This window comes from Talpa occidentalis, unplaced genomic scaffold, assembly GCF_014898055.3.
Source record: "Talpa occidentalis isolate TD23 unplaced genomic scaffold, MPIMG_talOcc4v2.1 talOcc4.5, whole genome shotgun sequence".
NCBI classification, from domain to species: domain Eukaryota; kingdom Metazoa; phylum Chordata; class Mammalia; order Eulipotyphla; family Talpidae; genus Talpa; species Talpa occidentalis.
In genome coordinates this window covers 2,411,704-2,434,513 of record NW_023604861.1, presented here as the reverse complement: position 1 = coordinate 2,434,513, position 22,810 = coordinate 2,411,704, and the positions used below count along the sequence as shown (strand labels likewise).

The 22,810-nt window shown below is 45.5% G+C and overlaps 1 protein-coding gene across 1 annotated transcript in view; it reads right to left on the bottom strand.

Moving 5' to 3' along the window:
• Positions 1–11,541: 11,541 nt before the first annotated feature.
• The window catches only part of NALF1 (NALCN channel auxiliary factor 1), a 386,509-nt gene continuing 375,240 nt past the window's right edge, over positions 11,542–22,810 (bottom strand). The window contains 1 exon segment of the mRNA XM_037528702.2: positions 11,542–11,831. Within this exon segment, the coding sequence (XP_037384599.1) occupies positions 11,542–11,831 (290 nt within the window).

Here is a 22,810-nt window from a genome sequence, read left to right as displayed (position 1 = left end):
GATCTGCTGCGCCATGTGGGTCAGCTCCCTGGCTGGGGATGGAACTCAGGCCGCAGCAGCAATAATAGCTTAACCCCTGAGGCTTAACGCCTGCGTCACCAGGGAGGCCAATGCATATATTTTTAAAAAATTCTTCCTTTCAAAAATACAAGTACAATGCATACATTTGCAAAGGTGAATGAGGGAAAAAATAGTGTAAATCTAAACTCTGTTATTAGAAAATTAATATAAAGTTTCAGATCCACTTATGAATGGTGATCAGCATTGATCTTGCAGGTTAGTCATATTGTTATGGCTTGACTCCCCTCCCCCGAGAGGGCATGTTGCCATCCTGACCTACGGGCCTGTGAGTGTGAACATATTTCGCATCCCAGTCTTCACAGATGCACTCAAGGAAGGTGAGGCCTTTAGGGCTGGCCTAGCCCAGCAGGTCTCAGAGGGAAGACACATAGGGAGGAGAAGCCCCCTGGGGCCCTTGGAGTCACCAGGGGACGGCCAGGGTGGGCAGGCGAAGCCAGAAGCAGAGGTGGGACTATGCCGCCACAGGACAAGCAGACCTGGAGCCAGGAGGGGTCCCAGATTAGGCAGGAAGCGGCTGCCCCCAAAGTTTCAGCGGGAGCACAGCCTTCCCGACATGGTGACTTCAGGCTGTCGGTATCCTGAGCGGGAAAGAACATGTTTTTGTTGTTTTTAACCAGCCAGTTTGTGGTGCTTTGCTGCGGCAACCTAGGCCAGCAATCCCCACGCATCTCAGTGAGAAATGCTCTGGGGCTGTGGGGAGATCTCCCTCCTGCAAGTCAGAATAGTCCAAATCGTGGACAGCAGTGGCTGGGGCCTTGCTCCCTTGTGAAGGCGTGGTGGAAGCAGGCTCTCTGGGGTCACGCAGCACCACCTTCTGGCGGGCCGCCCTCACTGCTCAGCTCACTGCAAAGAGAGTTTCTTGCCGCAAAAAATAAAAAGCAACTTGAATTGTATTGTTAGCTCTTCTGCAGAGAAGGCTACAAACTCCCAGAGTACAAAGCAAAGCATTTCCCAGAACTACAGACTCAGGTTAAAAAGGAGCAGTACAATTCATAGCAGACAATTAAAAATGGATTCAATGGATATATTTAACTTTGGAAAGTAGTAAAATAAAGTGTTGACTCTTGTTTAAGCGTCAACAAAGTATTTCCTTCAAATAATTTCAGGTTGATTTGTTTCTCTAGGCAGTGATATTCTGTGAAATGCATGGATGGAGAACTCTACACGTATTCATGTTTGACATACAGGTACTCATATTTATGCATGTATCAACATATGTGCATGTATGTGTATAGAAAGAGAATTGTGTCTTCATGGTGTCCATACTGAGTAATATGATTTGCCAAAGAAACAACCTAGATTGGTGATACAGCCAGAAAGTCTATCCTATAATCTCATGAAATTTTCCAGCAAAGAAAAAAAAAAGCACATCAACATGGAAGTGCTCTGTAATACGGACTAGTCTTATGAAGCACTTCACTAACTGAACATGAACAATACACAAGAGCCACATTAACACACACACACGTGAGCGGCGTCTTCATCGATGACTTTGGGTTTACTGGTCTCTCGGGCACAGGTGTGACTCACGAGGACGCCCAGCATGGGCCACATTGGCCATTTTTGTGGCTGAGTAGAAGACTTGGGCCTGCAGCTAGACATCCCTTAAGTCTATGTGTGCTTCGTAAAATCACTACCGTCCTCTTTTGTAAGATACTACTCTCTGGAGAACATTCTCTCTGTCAATTTTGAAAGAATAAGTTCTAATCCCCAAGTCACTGGACACAAAGATCACGGCTGTCCTGTCAACAGCAGACCAGGAACATAAAGCAGAAAGTGTGGTCACCAGCTCCGTCTCATCATGTACCTGTAGGGTCGTTGAGTCACAAACTTGTCAAAATAGCAGATAAAGATCTATTATTCACACCAGCCATGCCCCCGGGACGGAAGACATGTATCGCAATTAATGTCAATTGCTTTTCTTAGGAACTGCATAGTCATGTCCTAGGTCACGCGTGATCAATAGCTGTGGAGAATGATCCTTCCTCCCAAGACCAGGTCAAGGGTCGTGCATCTGAGTCTTGGGCATTTTGTAAATCCTTAATCTTGAGGACCATTTTTGGTCCTCAATTTTTGGTCCACGAATGGAAAAAATGGGAATCCCTTCCACCAGACAATTTTACTGCCTTTCTCTACATTTTCTCAATTAAAAATGCCATTTCTTTATATTATTTAAGGCTAAAATGGAATTTTTAATGATTTCATTTATTCTGGGTTCTTTCTGATTAAGGAGAGCAGGATTATATGAGGTGTTCTCTGAGGGGGAGATGGGAACTGACATAAGAAAAATCACACCTGAGACCAATCACAGGTGCTCACTGCCTGGACCTTGAATGGCGGTCGCACTTGCTGAGACTTGGGGCTCCTCAGATAAATGAAAACGCCTTTTGCAGTTTTGCACCGAGACCAGAAACAAATGATGAGAAGCCCCTGACCCGCAAAGATGCTGCAAGGAAACTGGTCTCCCTTGACCCGCATCATCCTACCTGTGTCCCGACGTCACACACATCCCCTGAGGCCTTATGTTTCAAATGTGCGGTCGTCGTCCTGTATGTCTTTCACCGGATGCAAGCACTGGGGGGCTGGGCAGCGAGGGGAGGACAGGACAAGCGAGCCAGGACCTTGAAGTCAGCTCCAGGAGAAGGGCCCCAGACGGGGACTGCTGTGCTAAGCCATTGCCATTGGGGCGTCTGCTTTTTTATGGCCACCGGTGTCACCTGACTGTAAGCATGTGGGTGCCCGCCCCTCAGGGCGTCTGCTGACATTTCTAAAGGAGCCCAAGATGCCCACGGAATGCCCACGGTCCCAAATCTCTTTCCCTTCCTGGATTGTTTACCTGACGGATGCTCATGCAGGCAAACAGGTTCCTTTCTAGCTCTTTCCTGTCTCTTTTGGCCTTTCATTTGTCTATCTCTCATTCAGAAAATTTCCCAGCCCCATTCACAAGACACTGGCCAGGAGATGGGGCACCGCCTTGCCTTCTCTGGGGACAGAAGCTGAGCACCCCAGGGCACGGGACAGTGTTAGATTTAATACAATTAATTCTGCATTGTATGTCACAAAAAAATAAGTGTTCACTTGATACTCACCTTTGAGAAAAGTTTGAGGGAAAAATAGAAGATTCACTGGTTGACCAAGTTCCCAGAGAAAAGAAGGAAGAAAATCTGTGTGTGTATCTACGTGTGAAAACGCAGCAGAGCTGATGCGGTGAGTGGATATTTTGCAGGATTTAGAAGACACAAAGGTATTGAACTCTGGATAGGTGGTCTTTAAATGGAAAAAAGAAACTAATATATTTTCTTTAGCCTTAGATCCTTCAACATATGTCTACAGGTTGGAGGCAGTAGTGTGACAATCACATAGTTTCCAAAATATTCAGATAAATACAAAATCAGTGGTAGTATCGGAGGTTGTGGGTGTTAGTAAAGAGAAAGAGAGTCTGATGAAGATGCTGTTCTCCAAAAAAATATAAAGACAAGAATTTCTCAAGAACTATTTAAAAAATGAAATTGGATTTCTAGGGAAGTTAGTTTTTCATTTCAGTTGAAACATGATTTTTTCCGCAATCAAATTTTGAAAGTAAATTTGCCATACTTTATTATAATATATGTAAATCTAAATCTTTAATGGTGAAAAGTCAAAGTCATTGTTTGCATCTTTAAATTTGTTCTTATGAGTGTTATATTAGTGCTTTCACAGTCTCTAACAGCTTAACTAAGTCATGGGAAAAAAATACTTCTTTGTGAGTCGTTGTAAGAAGTTAGTGCCTCGTCGTTTTCACTAGAACATTAAAGGTTCTTGATTGTTAAACTAAATTTATTCTAATAATGCAATATTCAAAGTATTTCATTTTAATACCAGTTTCTGATGGAATTATTTAATTCCTTTTTCAATTCTGGAAATGTTGGGAACTTGGGCATGGTTTCACAACAGCGCTAGCACTAGTGTAACTCGTTTCAGATTATCCTGAATGGGGAGAAGAGAGAGGAAAAGGGGTAGGGAGAGGGAGATGCAGAGAGTAGGAAGGAGAAAGAAGAGAGGAAAGAGCAGAATACACGAAGATAATTCAATCCACATATCACCACATGAGAGGAGTGTTTGGTTGGCTACATATTGAGCCTAACAGATGAGTAGAAATATCTTGATTTCAAGTGTTTCTGCTGAACGCTTTCATGTTTGTAGCATGACTACAAAATTTCATATGAAATTGAAAAAAAAATCTAAAAATCTATAAAATGCAGCTTCTGTAAAACCACATGAATTAACTGAAAGGGGTTGTTGCCTTAAAGGGAAAGGAAAACTGAAACAAAAATGAAATGACCAAATGTTAGACCTTCATAGTGGTAAAAATACCTGAGAACATATATATTTGCATATATTGTATTTATTTGTTCCTCAGGTTGTGTGTTTTGCATATTCACCCCCAATTTTGCTGTGTCATATTTTTAAAAAATTGCATGAATTGAAAGCACCTGGGGCTCAACTTGACTACTACATGGAGCTGGATTCAATGTTTCTTTAAGATTTTCATCAAAATGAAATAAATGACTGTTCAAAGACTTAGACATTTTGTTCCTGTAAGTTTTCATTTACCGATAACTTTTGTGTGCCCTTTCCAGTAGGGGGAAGGAAAAGTAGAAATATTATTTCTGATGTTTCTAAACAGTGAAATCATTGGCAAAGAGTGTAGTCAGGGCCGTACTCATACCACTCAATCTTCCTCAGCTGTGACCAAATCATCTTGTTGAGTCAGAGAACCAAGATGGCAGCAGGACCACCCCAAGTCATTTCAGCTGCCTTCAGCCCAATGGTCTGCCTGACGGATTGATAAAGTGAGCAGAAATCCTCAGCTTAACTGGGCAGCTCCATTGTTTCATTCCACAGATAGAGCCAAGAAGAAAAATTAAAAATTAGATATCTAAGACAGAAATCTCTGAAATTTTTAGTGTTAACTAGATAACATTTTTTTGAGATTCAATCAACAAATCGATCAAAGCTGATATACACACTAGCTTAAAGAAGTTTGATTAATTGTAATTTGAGAGGAGACCATTGGGTCAGCAACATAATGCTATTAACAGAAAATGCAAAACAACGCATCATCAGCCATCAAAGAAATGAAACATAAGCAGACTTTTGTGTGGTTTCTATATCTTCTTAATATTTAACATCTTTATGATTTTAGAATTTGGAATTTAAAAAAAATCTAGTATTTCTCTAGCTACTAGAATACTATTGATGCATAATGATGTAGAAAAACCTGTTTATTTTCACATCATTCTCAGCCTCTCAGAATTGGCTGGTAATCGAACTTCTGCCTAAGTTCCTATTCACTTAAAATTGTACTTGAAAGAATTCAGAAAATAAGCTAAAAATAATGTTTATGCAAGCGTCTCTTTTTAATATATCGCAATTATCAGTTAATCTATGGAAAATGAAATATGAGACACCATGTTTCCGTGCAGACACTGAGATGCTTATTATGCTGAGGAACTGAGTCCTGCAGAGGGAGAGGGAGCAGAGTAAAGAAAGAAGGAAAAGGGAAAAATCCTAAATTCAGACCTTTTCAGATTTCCATTCAGAACTTCATCTTGCTTTAGTTTTCACTTCTTACTATGGTATCTATTTTGCAGTGAAATGGTCGATGAGAACGGAGCACAGTTGAAACTTGCTCTTCAGAGCAAATGACCTCGGTGTTCGGCACAGACAGGGGATCTGGATGTAGCCAGTGCTGCAGCAGCTGCCAGTTTGGGGAGAAACAGCCACGTTTCTAACTCTACAGGTCAATGTCCATCATCCGGCTTTAGGCTCAAGTGTGGACTGGAGAGCATTTGAAGCTGCTGGCTCTAGTCAGACATCCGGAGTGCAGAAGTGTCTGCAAATACAACGAAATACTGGGAAGGAGCCCAGAAGGTGGCCAGAAAGGCGGCAGGGAGAAGAAATGGTGAAGAAAGTTGTTCGACAGTCTGCTGGATCCAGTTCCTGACACTTGAATCAAAACCTCCTCAGGGATTCTGTGCGTCTTCTCTGCAGGATTCTGATTTCCCATGGAAAGATTAGTATTAATTTAAGACAAAAGTGACAGCAATTCCATTTAGACATATTCATGCTGAATAAGTTTAAATTTACTGTAGTGTTTGTCCTTACATTTCTAAAGCTCCAATACTTCTAAAATCCCTTTGAAATCACATCATTATTCTCATTATCTCTCTTGATCAATTCACACTTGTATATGGAGCTGCTTCCCAATCATTTGGATTTCTTGAATTGTAGCTTTTTGTCAGTGTTTCTTTTTTTTTAGGGGGGGGGCGTTGTGGGGACAAATAAATAACCAAAAGCTGCTTGTATTAGAAGAGCTCACTTTCACTCTAGAACATTTGTAAGGTGTTGAAATTCATGAGTGGTCTTTCCCCAGATGAGCTCCCCAAGGGAGAAACCAGCTCACCAGCTGCTTCAGGAACTGTCCCGAAGAGCAGCGGACACAGTTCCACCTCCCCTTGTCAATAGTGGTGGAAGGTGCTTGTGACAGAGGACCTTGGTGAGCAGCCTCATTTATAGTATCTCCTCTAAACCTCTATTGACCCCTTGAGATACTTTTTACCCCCTTGGTATCACGTTAATGTGTGTGGTAAGGGCTCCTGGCAGGAGGAGTTCAGGCTGATGCCCCAGCCATGCCTGTCTCCCTGGGGTGCCATGCCTCTTTGAAGGAAAAATGCAATTAAAGAAGCCACAAGCCACTGCCCCTTAGCTAGGCATTTCATCACAGCCCCCACCCCCTTGACCTCTAACCTATGAACTATGGGCGCAGGAAGGAGAGGGCAGATGGCAAGGGGGTGGCAGTGCCCCGAGACTTTGGGTGGCTCCTTTTATAGCTAATTTGTTGAAACTGTGTGATTTTATAACTATTTCGAATTTGCAGATACACCCAAAGTCTGTTGGAGAACTGCTGGGGGTGGCGGGGGGGGGGGGTCTGAGGTAGTGTTAGGAACTCTCAATCCTGGGCCCTTGGGCTCACCTTTGCAGACCTACCTGCAGGGCCTGGGGTCACACAGCCAGGTGACCTACTGTTCTGGCTTTCATCTGCGTGTCCTGTCAGGTAGATGCATGTTGCGGACAGGAGAGGACATATTTAGGATTAGTTTCATGCCTGAAGTTTCATTTCAAGACTGAAAAGATTGTGTGTTTTATCATTATTTGGAGAATTCCTAGAGTTTGTAGTGAATGGGTCATGACTGACAATGCAATTCGGATGTTGCTAGAACCTCCATTTTATTTTTTCTCATCCTCTCATTTAAGGGGGTTTGTTTCCACCGTCATGCAATACCTACATGTTTTATTCTCTCTTTTTTAAAACATCATCAAAGCTGAGGGGAGGGGAAGTTTCTGGTGATTTCAAAGCCATCACTCTTTAGAAGGGACAGTCTGAGAGTCTCTTTTCCATATCAGAGCAGGAGAGTTTTCAGTGAGCACGCCTCTCAAATTTTAGCCAACAATAGGAATCATGCATCCTGATTCTTTGTGTCTTATTTGTGGAGTCAGTAGTTTATTTTGTGATTAAAATTTTACTTGTGGGCAGATGCAGGTAAGTGTGCACATGCTTCTCACGCATTGCTGTAAAACCCTTCTCCTTGCACACGCGTGCACAGGCCAGCCAGCTGGCTGCTGCTTTCCCTGCTGCCTCGACGTGTCCAGCAGCGAGAACCCCGTGCACTCAGTTGCACCTGGAGAGACCAAGAACGGTGTCTCAGACGCTCAAGGTTTCCTAGTCCAGACAGCAGCTCCGCCCTGCAACCCGGCTGTTCTTCAATGGGTCTGTCATCCAGCCGCAGCCTTCATTTACTTTTTGTCCCAGCAGAAGCATGTTCCGATCCCATCACATAAACCCGTTTCTGTCTCTTCCCTCCTCCCATCTCTCTCTCTCCCTCCTCCTTTTCTTGCCCTCGCTGCCCGCCTGCTCCGTTGTTTGAATAACTGCGGCTTCTACTAGCTTTTCATTCCAATGCATTGGTACGGAGCTAAATTCCTCTTTCAAAATCCGTGTAATGTCATTTCAAAGGCTGACTTTCACGTGTGCTGTGGCACAGGGTGACCCAACTACCTGCTCAAGGAAAGGGAAGTCAGTGTAACGGGATTGTGGACGGGTCAGGTTGCCCTGTGCCGCCCCGGCTTCCTGGCCCTTGGTTTGCAGCATCAGAACATTCCACAGACGGGGTTGATCTCTTGCTGCGAGCATGGCCATGGTGAACATAGCAAACGTGGGAATCCGTTTCATACAGTTGTGAAAAATTATTTTCTTGGTTTTTAAATTGCTTGTGGAAATAATTGTTTTAATAAAGGGCTCATTATCCAGAAGGCAGGAGAGGGCCGAGAAATAGGATCTCTGCAAAGGAGCTGCGTCTGAATTGTGCTGTTAGCGGTGACCCGGCATGTCGCTCCTGCTAAGGACTTCTGCACACGATGCGGGGCCGCCGTGCGATGCGCAGCATCAGTGTTCTTGTTTTCTTGACTTTGTCAAGGAGTTGGCATCTAGTGAACCCTCTAGCTGGCCACAGGAAAGGCTTCGTCACTTCACGGTGTGACGGGGAGGGACACATCCACAGTAACAGCCGCTTGCACGGAAACCATCCTCAAGTACAGGAATAAATGCATCAGGCATGAAAAACATCCTACGAGAATTCCAGACTATTCCAGCCCTGGCTGACTAGCTGGAGAGAAAAAACACCCCCCACCCCGCCTTTCCCCCACATGAACCCGAACTCCCCATAGGCAGTTGTCCTGCAGAGCTTCTCCAGGCCTGCTGCTGTCTGTGGACAGTCGGCTTCTCACGCAAACCCATGATGGTGACTTGTGTTCTCTCTTTGCTTCGATATTTTCCCCGAACTCATATTACAACATGGGCAGGTGGACAAACATCCAATTCTGTCACATTTGGAGAGAATTTTCAGAAGCTTCAAAAGCTATTAAGAGGAGAGGAAGCTCAGTGTGTGACAAATTTACCATTTTGCATCATTTCGGCCCCGTGTTTACCGACGGTAACATCTGGTCATACCGGGAGGAGAGGGTGGAAGCTGCACAGGTGCTCACTGTCATACCTGCCGGGCTGGCGATGACTTTGGCTTGCCCAGAAGCATGAGCAAGGGTGATGGAACGGGCTGTGGTGTGCCCTGCCCACAGAGAGAGGACAAAGCAAACACTTCCCGCGGTGTAGCTAAACCTCCACGAGGCCAGCCGAGTAAGAGCTCACCTGCTAAGTTTCTCATGTCATCACAACCTCCCATCGCCCTTCACTGCACCCCTGCTTTTCTCCTGCCCCCCACGCTCAATGAAAGCAATAGCCCACCACTAGTTGAATGTTCAAACGCTCATTTCTGCAAGAGTTTAACAATTCAGTGCAGTGACGATGAGCCCAAGCTGCTCCCACCTGCTCATCTCCCTCAAAGAGCACCCTATTTCTGCACATTAAAAATATGGTTCCAATGTGTGTGTGCATGTGGGAAAGTGTTTGCATGTGCATGAAAAACCAATTTGAAGAAAAAGGAACAAAAACTGCAGGATTTTGCATTTTTGGTGTTTTTTGTATTTGCGCAGACCATTTCAGGATTTTCAGTCTCAACAAAACACTATTAAAACAAAGAATCTAGTAAAATAGTTGTGCATGTACTGCTAAACAATTCTAGCAATTTTATTAAGCAATGCCTTTATTATTTTTTGAATATTCTTAACAGACTGGAACAAAACATTTTTTTTCTTCAAAACAAAATATGCATACTGTACGCACATTGCAGGGCTTAAGTCTGATGCAGAGATTAAAGTTTGTTTGAACAAAAACAAATGCCTGGGGGAATTTCATAGCTAGAAAGTTAGTAACTAAATTTTGTTCACTAAGAGGACCTTTCTCAGGTTTTCCTTCAGCTCCCACCTACACAGCAGACGAATCTGAAGCACTTCCCAGTGTAGCTCGGGACCAGGAAGGAATGTGTTTTTTAAATTATTTGTTTTGTTTGTTTGTTTGTTTGTTTTTTTAAAAACAGCCCTTATTAACTCTTCCTTCCACTGATTCTACTGTAAATTCATAAAAGCCTTTTGTAGAAAGCAAATTCATGTACACTCAGCGGGTGAAATGTTCCCACACACGAAGAAAACAGCGGTCAGATTCCCCGTGTCTTCGGTTATCTAGAGCGGGTTAGAGTGATAAAGTTTTTGCATTTTAATGAAAATAATGGCTAACCTAGTTATTTACCTTTTTTTTTTAAAAAGTTCTTCTTTTGTGATAATGCAGAATTGCATACACTTTATACCTGGAATAATTTTAAACCACATGTCGGGGAGATACTGGGATAAAATCGGATATATTCTGTAGAGGCGGTGTTGGGGTGCCGCTGCCGTACCCCCCAACAGCGACAGAGGAGCAAAGAAGTCCAGGCTCGTGCCTCCATCCCTGTGTTCCCCACACCACGGCGACGGCCTGCTCGTCTCCTCCTGCCCCCGAGCAGAACCGCGGGGCCGCCCAGGCTTCTGGGGGGGCCCCCCTGAGCCCGAGCCGGGCGGCCCCCCGCGCGCCCCGGCGGGACCGGGCTGGGCCTTGAGTTGGGGAGCTGGAGCGACATAGTCAGGAGATTTCTTTGCTTGAATTTTGTTTGTTTCAACAGAAAAATGAGTTAACCGTCTGGTTCCACCCGGAGAGCACTTGTTTGTTCAGCTAAAAAGGAACCCCCGGGCCGGCTCCGCGGAGGGGTGCGCGGCGCGGACAGGCCCCAGGCGCGCCCCGCCACTGGCCACGCGGACAGAAGCAAGCGGATGGCGTCTGCGGGGGGCGGGGGGCAGGAAAGGGGGGCGGCGGGGGGGCCGGGGGTGCGGGCAGGGCTTCTGGTCTGGAGGTTGGAGGGTCCGGGGATTTTTTTATTTTTCTTTTTTGTTGTTTTTTTTGTCTTTTTTATTTTTTATGATTTTTTGTTGTATTTTTTTTGCTACACCGTGAGGTCATAGCAATCATTCCTCTAATAGAAACGGACAGGACAGACAGACAGAACTATTGATGAACACACACGATGACTAGAAATCGATCTAGAGAGAGCGAGACAGTGAAAAGACTTAGTATTCCTCTGAGAAACCATCCCCCGAAAGAAATCCTGTATTAGAAGTGCCAAAAAAAAAATCAAAAAAACAACCCAGAACCAAAATAATCAAACAACCAACGGATAAACCCAAAATCAAAAAAGAAAGCAAATTAAACCTCCCAACATTAAAACACAGTGTATAAAATGGCGTGAGAAAGTTAAGTCACTTGACAGCCTCGCAGTCAGTAAAAAGCTGTGTCCGTGTCCTCGCTCCGGGCCGGGCCCGTGGGTTCCGAGCCGGGCCCGTCGGTTCCGAGCGTCCCCGAGGGGCCTTGGCAGCAGCGACCGGGGGAGCAGCACCCCGTCTGCGCAGGCGGCGGGCGGCCCGCCGGCTGGACCCCGGCTAGTCCTCGTTGGGGGACCCCTCCTCCAGCGGGGGGACCCCCCCGAAGCTCAGCGCCGTCGTGTTCTGCGTGGCCGAGGCCGTGAGGACCGTGTGCAGGAGGATCAGCACGAGCACGCACAGCTTGAGCCTGCTGCTGCTGCACAGTCTGGCGGCTGCCGAAGCTGGCGACGTCCTGTGGCAGGAGCCCCTCGGGCCCGCCTTGCCTTTGCCCGGGGCCTTGGGGTGCTCTTCTCTCCTGACGTCACAGCATTCTGGTTCATCATTGGTTAGAAAGGTTTCATAGAGCCCTGCGGGGTGAAGACAGGGCGGGTTACAAAGAGGTGGAGACGTGGGGAGACTCAGAAGCCAGTGAGAGTGTGACGTCAGCACCTGAGCCATGACATCATACAAGCATCTGAGCCATGACATCACTCATACAAGCAACTCAGCGTTGCCTAGAGGAAAGTCAGTCAAGACAAGCTGGAGAAATGGCCCCCTGGCTCTCAAGCCACCCCGTCCAATGCCTCAGTGTGTTCTTGGCTACACACCTGCGAGCCAGGTGTGAAGGTTCTGGGTGTGGCGATGGCAGGTCAAAGTCAGAAGGTGAGGTCCTGGGGCAACCTGGGGACCAGCCGGCTCAGCCTCCATTTGCTTTGACAGCAACGGCATGACTAGGCCAGGCGTGAGGTGGTGTGAGCTAACTGCTGAGGGAGACAGCCCCAATCACCCCTTCCTCCCATAAATCCCGCCAGGTGTGCCCCAGGTAGGCTTCTAACCCGTCATCATTTCCCTTTCACTCATTTTCTAGACTTTTCTCTTTTCTTCTCATTGCCGCCCTGCCAGTGCCCGCTGAAGTGGCAGCCTGTCTCCCTCACCCCGCCCGCCTCCAGCACTGCCTGCCAGCCAGGAGCTACCTTGCTTTCTCCTCCAGCTCTCTCTCCCTTCCTTCTTTGCAGAATCGCTTCCTTCTCCCCTTGCTTTTCTCTTCTTCTAACGTTGCAGGTGCTGTTCTTAGTCTAAGATCAGTAGATGAATATTTTGGAAAATTTCCACGTGGGGAAGTCACTTCTCACCTGGAATATTTTCCACCTTATTTCTTGCTGTACTGTATGTGTTTTTACATAGCTGCATAAATTATTATATATCGTTTTTTTCACTTGACCGAAACAGTAAATTAAAATGGAGCCTCTCCACAAATTTTATAACATTGCTTTGTAGCTTGAAAAACTTAAGAATGAGGATCAAGCAGTTGTGAGGATTAGATGAGCTCCTGGGTGCAAAATAGTTCTCTCAGTGCCAGAGAGATACAGCGCAGAGCAGAGAAAGAGCTTGAGATTTTGGCTACTGCTAACAAAAATAGCTACTCATAGTGTCTCAGTGTCTCCACCCAAATGATAAATTTCAGAATTCCCTTCCTCTCATTCCAGACTCACTTCTTAGTGCTCAGCTATCCTGAACTACCTGCTCTTTCGAGAACATGTGGTCTTTCCCCGTGTCTGCCACATCCGTGCTGGTCTTTCTTGCTGGTATTTGCTCCTAATTCTCATTTTCTCTGTCCAGTTCAGCTAACTTCCATTTACGCTGTGAGTTCAAGTGGCATAAAGTTCCCTGCATGAAAACACTATTTGCATTCCCAAGCTGCTAGTGCACTTTGTGTAATTCTTCAGTAGAGCAATTATTTTTTCTTTTAATTTAATTGCTCATTTTCACCTCAATTTCCTTACTCATTTGTCATGTTCAAAGCAGGAATTATATATTTTCAGCCTTAGATTCTCAATATGTAGCACAAAGTCTGGACAAAATAGATACTTAATGAGCATTTATTACATGAATAAACTCAATACACATATTTTTAAAAGAATCTATTAAATAATATATTATACACTGCAATTTTCAGTTTCTTTTAAAGAAATGGCCAAGATATCCTTATAATGATGCTTACAATATTCATTTCTTCTTAGGCATTCAAAGGTAAACTTCACCTTCGCCTAGGTAGAATATGGAAAAAAAACTGAATTAATGAGGTCCCCATCGCTGACATTTTATTGTATGTTATTTTCTTTTTTCATTAAGTTATCTCACTGGTAGACTTATCATTTATCGAAGTATATGTTTTCCAATAGTCATATTCTTCAAAATAGAGAGTTCAGAGTTAAGATTATAAGAATAAAAAAAAAATCTAAAGGTCATTTAGATCAACATTTTAGAATGTTAATATCAGAATATGTCTAACAATGTCACCCAAATAAGCAGCTTTTCCAAAGTTGCTCAGAAGCCAGCTCGGTGATTTATCACTTTATTTTCAGACAGAATAAGGCAGGCTGTTCAGGTCAATAAATGTACTTCACTTTATGACTGACAAAATTAATATTCTCATTTTCCCCATCCATCTTTATCAAAAGAATTTTTATTCAGAGCTGGACATACACATACGTTAACGTTAAGGATCAGCCCATTCAATGTGATATTTTACAAAATTGAAAAAAAAAAAAAGAAAAGCCCTCCACCTCCCCCATCCCAAATTCTTCCTTCTCAGAGGCAGATACCTGCAATTTTTAAAATTAAAGAAACATTGTATTATAACATTATATACATTTCAGGTGCAGTTATACTTCCTTGAGCTGTTTCTGCATTTATCGTCATTCCTGTAAATAACCTACTTGGTGTTTTTCCTCATTTTCCACATTGGATCAACACCTACAGACTACCCCGACAGTGGAGCCCTGGGCTGCAACAGCTGGGGCTCATGTTCCCCCCTCCACCCCACCCTGCAGGGCAGTAAGTCCAGTGTCCAGTGCTCCTTGCTTAGGATGTTGCAAAAGCAATTGGTGACTCAGCATGTCGCAAGTCTTAGCCTTCAGTTCCCAGCACACTCATTCTCCTAGAGTTTCCACATACTTACTAATTCAACCCCCCAACCGCAGCTGTTGGCATTGCTGGGGTGTTCTACCAGCGGGTTCTTCCTGAAGAGAAATCTCCAGGAGCCTTCGTGCATCTGGACTGGGCCGGTCCATGCCTGGGGCACAGCCTGACGCCCCGCAGGCGTCTCCTCCCGGGACAGTGGCTTCGGCTCACCTGGGGCCTCCTGACGCCCATCTTCTGGGCGCGTCCCAGGTGGCTGGACCACACTGCTTTCTGCCTTCCTAAGGAAAAGCTCATGGGAGGAAGTTTCCAAGATGCTGCCTGTCTAAAGAAGGCGCTCACTGTACCTGCTCTGTAACTGACCTCAGGCTGAGCACGAATTTCCAGGTGAGAACTGCATCCTTCCGATTCGTGCCGGGATCACTCCCACCTGCACGCTGGAACCTCTGGGGTCTGTGCTTTCCTTCGCTCCTGTTGTCGACACCCTGTCCATCGCTCTGCTTGCTGGGGGATTTGCTGAACTTTTATTGCATAATCATTTGAGCTTTTCTTTTTTCTATCATATTTTAATTTCCAAGAGCTGTTTTATGTACTCTGAATGATTTTTATTTTAAGTGATTGCTCCTGTTTCATAGCTTTAATATGTTCTTTTATCACTCTGAGAGATTTGTGCAACTTTTATTTATCTTGTTCATTTTCTCCCCTGGATGGGCTGTTTTCTCCATGTCATTTTGTTGTTGTTGTTGTTTGTTTGTCTCTTTTTTTTCTTCCAGCATGAAAAGTTTGCAAATTCTGTATTATCTGGTCATGTGAAAAAGTATGGGCTGTGTGGACACCTAGGAAGCACTGCTGCCCAAGAGCTGGCCTGAGGCGTGACCTGCCTGAGCTGTTTAGGCGGAGACCCATTTAAGATGCTTTCCTATAGGCTGGCCAGGTTTCCCAGAAGTACCCAACATCTGTCCTGATGGGCAAAAGGCTGGCAGCCGGGGTTCTGAGTTGAAGGGGGAGAGTGGCCAGCAAGGACGTCCGTCAGCAGTTTGCCAGCATTGCTGGCTTCCCCACCAGGCCCCCCACTGTACCTCCTCCCGGTGGTGCCAGCTCCAACAACTTTCTCCAACCTACTCCAACGACACTGGACACTGTCCCCTCCCCCAGACACTGAGGCACACATTTCCCTGGGGGGAAGGGGATTGCTCGACTGGGCAGAGCTAGCTGGGGCCGTGGAGATGTGGCTGCTTCTTCGATGGATTCCTGCCCAGGCTTTGTCTTTTGTCTCCTCCAAAAATACCCCGCACTGTCAGACACTGTCTGAAGAGAGCCTGGGAAGGGAATAGGATCGACCTTTGGCTTCCTCTCTGTGGCCTCCTGTTCATTCTTCTAGGTTTCACCAAATCTTCCAGTGTGTGTCAATTTTCTCTCTAGTTTCTATGAAGTTTTAGAGGACATCTCCTTAGCCATTCTTCTATTTTTTTGGACGTATGCCTATAAACAGTGTCTTTTCTGCTGAGCCAACCTAGAATATGATTCTGGCCTTTGCTCTCCCTCCCTCTGTTCTGAGCCCTGACAGGTGCCACCTCCTGTCAGATACCATCTTGAAGTAATCAACTGCCTCAGCCCAGTGTTTCTGTGCTGGATGTAGGAGCATCCGTGACACACATGCCTCAGGGCCCAAAAGCCCTTGCGGCAGCTCCCTCAGGATCCCCAGCAGCTGCCTTGGCTGGATCTCTCGTCAGGCCAAAGGTCTCTTGGCCACTGGCAAATACCTAATGGGTCTGGGGTCCCCAGGCTTTCTTGACTCAGTCAGGGCAGACACGAAGGGCCTTCTGGCTTAGATAGTTCCCTTTGCAAGTCTTCCTTTCTTGGCCTCCTCTCCCTCTCAGGAGTAGTGTCCAGAGCTGCCCCTCCATATCTACCTGCACGTAGACAGGCTCCCTGGGGGAGCCTCCAGTGCCTAACTCCTCTTCATAATCAAAGGAACCATAGGAACATATTTCCAAATGAAAATAAATAAACAGCGACTTCATCGCACACATATATAAATGATGGGGGTTAGGAAAGAGAAAACGCACTTTTCAGTTGGTAAAATACTGGAGTGTTTTGCCTACAAAAAGCTTTATTTGCAATCTCTAATGAATCCTTACCTGCTATTTGACATTGAATTGTAATAATAATCTTTCTATCTTATAGTGCCAGCCCCATGGAGTATTTTTGGATGATGAAATAATTCACGTAGCTATTTAGAACAGTGGGCCTGGCAGATAGTAAAATCTCACACAGTATTAATTATTCCCATTACAAGTTGGCATAAATGGCAGAATCATAATTATTATTAGGAGGGACTTTAAAGAACATATAATTTAAATTCATTCTCTGTTTCCAACTAGTCTCAGCCATCCACAAAAAAAGAAACCTTATTTTTCACAGCTCGAAAAATGATCAAATAAGGTCCTTATCAATATTATCTAAAAGTAAAGTCAAATATTCTAGGGAAACCCTTGAAATAACCACAGGACAGTAGTTAAATATAATCCTTCATCTGCTCCGTAACTTATATTTTCCCATTTTTCTCTTTTTCTGATTTTATTGAGAAATAATTGACATATATCACAGCACAAGTTTTCAAGTGAACAATTTGCGCACATTCTGAAATGATCGCCTCGTGGGCTCAGCTGGAGTCCGTCTTCTCAAATAGAAGCAGTAAAAAGAAAGGAGGGAAGAGACCAGGGAAAGAACTTCTCCTCGTGATGAGAACTCAAGACTTGCTCTCAGCAACTCTGCTATCGACTCTCTGCAGGGGCTCCACCGCTCACCTGGCGACCCTCACCTGGTCTGCCTCTCCCCACCCCCACCCCCACCCCCGTCCTCCGCCACCCCCATCTCCTGACCACGAGACTCGTGGCTTTTTTCTGAGTTGTTTTTATTAGTTCCAAGACACATGGGGCTGTGTGGTCCGTGCTTCCTCTCCTTGCTCCTCTCAGTCTGGCACCCCAACGTCTGTCTGTGAGGCTGCACAGGCAGGCCGCCTCATGTCCAGCCCAGCGTATTTCACGCCTTGTATTTCACCCACCGCAGCCTGGTCACTTACTTCCCCAAGGCCCACCTCGGAGTGCACAGCAATTGTAAATAGAGGGGGTGACCATGGGGGTGGGGGTTGGTGCTGACACACTCTTCCAAGTTTGTGTTTCTGTTGCGGTGGGACTGCTGGACCCCGGGGCGTTGTATCTATAGTTTTCTGAGGACCCTGCACACTGTCTTGGTAGTGGCTGCATGGCCTGCAGCTCCAGCACAGGTGGGGGGGCCCCTTTGCTCCCCAGTACTTGTTTGCAGATCCGGTTGACTACGAGGGGAAGGGGTTTCATTTCACTTATGTATAATTATACTATCGTAACAATACTCTAGATACTCATATCTAAATAATATTAGACAGTAATATAATATTAATAACCATAACTATATTGTAATATAATTATTCCTAGTGGTGAATACATTCATTTACGATTATTATTTAGCACAATACTCATATCAGCATGAAGTTACTTCTCTTATAGTTGCATTGCTGAGAGTAAGGATTACTCCTCCATCCCATCCTGTACTCTAAACACCTAGCGGGCTGATTCTCTGCAAAAGAACAGTAAGTGTCTGTTTAATGAGGGGCAGGGGCCAAGAAGTGATGCACAACTCTTGGAGTTGTAAGAGAATGGCAAAGCACACAGTGGCCTCCCTAATAGTAAAATACAACACATGTATAATATCAGGAAGGAACGTGCCGACCTTCCAGAAGGGGCGGCACAAACAGGTGGTGATGTAAAGACACTGGAGCTAGGCGTGCCCTGCATGTTAGGAAGATGACAGATGCTCTGAAAGCAGAAAATGACCCTCATGAAGCGCAAGTCAAAGGCCCGCCCAAAATGGCGGAGGCTGTAGAGAATTTGCTCGCTCAGCAAGACCAGGAGCTGAAAGGATGAACGGTTTGGGTTGGATCTACATGGGAGTCAAGCCCAGAAAGTCCTCAGAAAAGCTCCTTGAGATTTCCAGGATTTTACTAGAAGAAACAAGACCGTGTGCAGAGAGAAGAGTCTCAACAGAACTTAGCACATGCTGTTAAATACCACGTTTCACATTGTTATTTTCCCAGAAACGCTTTCTGTGGTTTTCCCTTAACTCTAAAAAAAGAAAAAAAAAATGCATTCTAAGAAAACCCAGGCTGATCAAATAGGTGGCTTAATTTTCTACCCTGTCCACGGCCCTAAGGAATGCTGTGAGGGTTGTGTGGAGACTTTCTGGGGAGGTTTAGAGGCGCCCCGGGATCGGGAGGAGGGCAGGTGCACCTGTCTCTGCAGGAGGCAGAGGTGACGCGGGGGGCAGGCCTGCAGGCGCCGGGACATGGGCAGACACACTCGCCCGCCTGCCTTTTCTGCAAATGACCGCGTTGCCAGTGCAGAGTGGAGCCGACAGGAGCCCGAGAGGGAGGGAAGCCTCTCCCCCTCCCTTTTCTGTGGACCAAATGTGCCGCCAGACACGTCCACTGCTCTGCTTGGGTTGCTGTCCCGGTGAAGCCTGCCTAAGGGATTTCATGAGGGTGTTCAGGACCTCAGAGCCCTTGGCTGGCGGGAGAGGGGTGGCGCTGCAGGAGGGCAGATGCCGAGGGCCTGGCTCTCCCAGGACGTTTCCACGGCTTCCTGCCCAGCTCGCTGGGCTGCGGCTCTAGTCACAAGGGTATCTACAAAAACTGCATGTTCTGGGTAAGAGCATGACCTATTATGTTCCGTTTCTACGTGTTCTTGTTCTTCTCTCAGTGATGGCCTGGTGGGGCTGACGTGTTGTAAATCAGTGTCGTTTGTTCAGAATGTGGCCCAGTCTTTTTTTTTTTTTTTTTTTTTTTTTAATTTGGAAACCCCCGTAACTCCGCGGCTGCAAGAATATCCTCGGAGCGGGAAACGGAGCAGCCACAGGGCTGCGTGGCTCAGGGCCGGCCGGGCCGGGCTGGCAGAGCGGCCTTTCCATGCTTTGATCCATCCCTGGGTTAGCGGCCGAACAAGATTTCCTGCTTTTGTTTCCAGAAAGAAACCAGACCCGTGTGCACGCAGAGAATACCCAGAGCATCACCTCAGCGCCGAGCCCCGGGCAGGCAGGCGCCGCGGGGAACCGCCTGGAAACAGACCTGGCTCAAAAACCCGCTTTCTTTTCAGTGACTTCGGGGAACATGATTTCCCTAATTTGATGCCCCAGTTTTTGGAACACTAAAAATGAACAAAAACAACTGTGATTTGGATCAGAATATTTTTACTTAAAACAAAGACCAAAACTTTGGGTTTATCAAGCTCTGATCTAAAGAACAGCACACCTGCTCCAGCAGCGCAGAGATCAGACAAGAGATCAGTCTCAATATTGCAGAGTCAATATCCATTCTAGTTAATATTCTTCTGGTCAAATGGAATATTGATTGTAACATAGACCAAGAAATTACCCCACCCCCTTTTTTATATGATGCGAGTTAACACTCAGAACTCTCAAGAGACCTCGCTGAGCTGTTCCACACAGTGACAAAAGGGATTATTCTTTCAATAGTTTAGAGAGCGATTGTTTTTCTATAATGGTATTTCCAGCAGAGGCAGGCAGACTTCTTGAACTGGGGAAATATGAAGTGTGATGAAGATGAGGACGTGGAGCTTGCGTGTCCCTGGAGCGGAGCGTGTGACCGGCTGAGCCGACCTGGCAGGGGGCACTGACTTTCTCCTCCCTGGAGCAAAGCAGCATCTTACAACTCGCTGTTGTGAGCTGCAAAGAGGCAGGAGGGAATCTGTACGGAGGGTAACGATGAAAGAAAGACAAAGAAGAGGGAAAGAGAAGGGACCACGGACTTAGGAGTTCACTCGAAGAGAGGATAGAAAAGAGCAATAAAAAGGGCCAAGGTAGAACAGTTCAAATGTAAAAATTTGAAAAAATACCCACAGGTGTGATTTCACTTCATCCTGGAGAAAGATTCCTCCGAGGCCTGGCCCACAGAGGGGGCGGCGAGGAGCAGGGTGAGCTACTGCTCCTCAGAGTCTCTGTGGTGACGCGCTTCCGGAGTTTTCAGCGTAAATATCAAAATCCAGGTTTTCGGAAGTCTTTGCACCTGCCGAGTCAAGTCACTGAGCTTAAGGAAGTGACTCAGAAGCGCAGGCCAACAGACAGCACCCGGCCCAGAGCAGGTTTCCTCTTTAGGAAAAGGATGACCCTCCCACGTGCAGAGGGCGGCGGGCTCAGGGACCAGGCTTCGGTCCCTCAGGCCCCCAAACACTGACAACTTGGGGGGCGGGCGCACAGTGCCAGCCGAGACTAAGGACTCTGATGCAGGGCATCTGCCCGAGTAGCAGGGCAGGACACTTCTGCTGCTGCGGGGTCTGAGCCGAGAAGTCAGAAATCTGCAGCCGCTGGCGAAGTCGACTAATGAAGAAAAGCGTAGCCCAGAGAAGGGGAGGAAGAGGGTGTGTAGGCAGAGCTGGCTCTGCCGCCAGACACCCCGTCCACGTCTAGCCTCTGTGCATCCGTGGCCATGTTTCCCTGGCCCATCTATGTCAGCATAGCAACATCTGCCTGTCTACCATCGATCACATGTTCAGCATCTACCATCGATCACATATCTTCCTGTTTATCTCTCTACCTGCCTATCTGTCTGTCTGTCTGTCTCTCCATCAAGCCATCCATCAATCTATCATTTATCTAGTGATGTTCTCTCTGGACTTTGCAGTTATACAAACCAAGGACTTAATCTTCTTGCTTGTCTATTTCAGTCAAGTTTCTGCCACCTGTGAGAGGGAGGGCACAGTCACCCACAAACCTGCCTTGCCAGCCCAGACCTTGGGCTTGAGCCCCAAGACATGACCCAGGCCCCACCCCCAGTCTGCACGCTCTGGTCCAGCACAGCCTAGCAGCTTCAGAGAAGAAACCCAGATACCTTCTGTACTGTTTGTTCGAGAATGGAGTAATCCCTCACTCTTCTATGAAGACAAATTCTGCATACTTCAAAAATTCTGGTGCATTAGAGAGAAAGCAATAAAAAGGAATTAGAAAGGCAACAAGAGAGCTCAGCCAGGAGGATTTAGAGGATAATAATTATGCAGAGAGAGGTAATAATGAGGAAAACAGTATTAACCATTACAGATCATTTTTAACTGTAAAATACAATGATTTTTGTAAATTTCAAAAAGCTGCATTTGAAGGAATTTAGAGCTACAATAAATTTGCAATTATACTGTGTGTATTGTGTCTGAGTTGTCCTCACCCAACAATGACAACGTTTTAAAACTTAGGTCTGAAACTGCTTCATCTTGCAGGGTATTTTTATTTGGGAATTTTTATCTGGAAAATCTACACACTCTTTGTACTTTTCATTTGATAATGCTGTGAACTTAAAGTGGCTCTAAAAAAAGAAAATCTATGGAAAAGGGAGAAGGGAAAATAGTAAAATAAATAAATAAATAAATAAATAAATAAATAAATAAAACAACTAGCCTAATAAACTTTCTATTTCTAGAGAAATTATTTTGCATTTGGAAATCTTCTTCTTCTAATCATTCCTTGCCTATTCTTGGGGTGTTGGGAGGAAACGTAACCATTTTACGAAATTTGTAGACAGCTTTTAAATTCCAAACTTAGACCTTGCAAAAAGGGCATTTATATCTATGTTCCTTTCTATTAGTTTTTCTACCTAGAGGTAAATTTTAAAAAACATGGAAAGACTGTTAGCAAACACTCACTATATTAAAAATCATGAGCTCCATCAATTGGCACAAAAAGGAGCAAATGTGAACACGTAATTAGGGAAATTATGTAAATCATGGCTTGTGCTTCTTGCCAGCTCGCAGCTGTGACCTTAGCATGACCACATGACTTAGCTCCTACTCATGGCTTCAGTTGGTGGCGACTCTATTCACAGACAAACTAAGAGGTGGGAGAGCCTTGCAGTGTGGCAGATATGGATAGTTAAAATGAATCTTGCAGCAGTGAAATGTCTATTGAACATACCAACAGACATTACATTGCAAAAGAAGTGCCCTTCCATAGATGACTAAAAATATTGTGTGATATAGACTCAGTAGAATACTACACAGCTGTGAAAAAGGTAAAGTAATGGCTTTGGGGACAAAATGGATAGACTTTGAGGTGATGATATTAATTGAAATAAGTCAGAAAGTGAAAGACAGACTCAGATGGTTTCACTAATCAATAGAACACAAATAACCAAAGAGCACACTAAGGCAAAATACAGCAAGAATAAATTTTGGAATACCCACCGGGGCGTCCCCCATCTGACTCAGGATTCTGCTCTCACTACCAGCGACCCGAGTGCCCTGGAGGCCCAGCACCACCAGCCACTTGGACAGACGAGGGAATGGAAACCTCCGTTGAATGATTTTCTAAAATTCTCATCTTGTGGCAG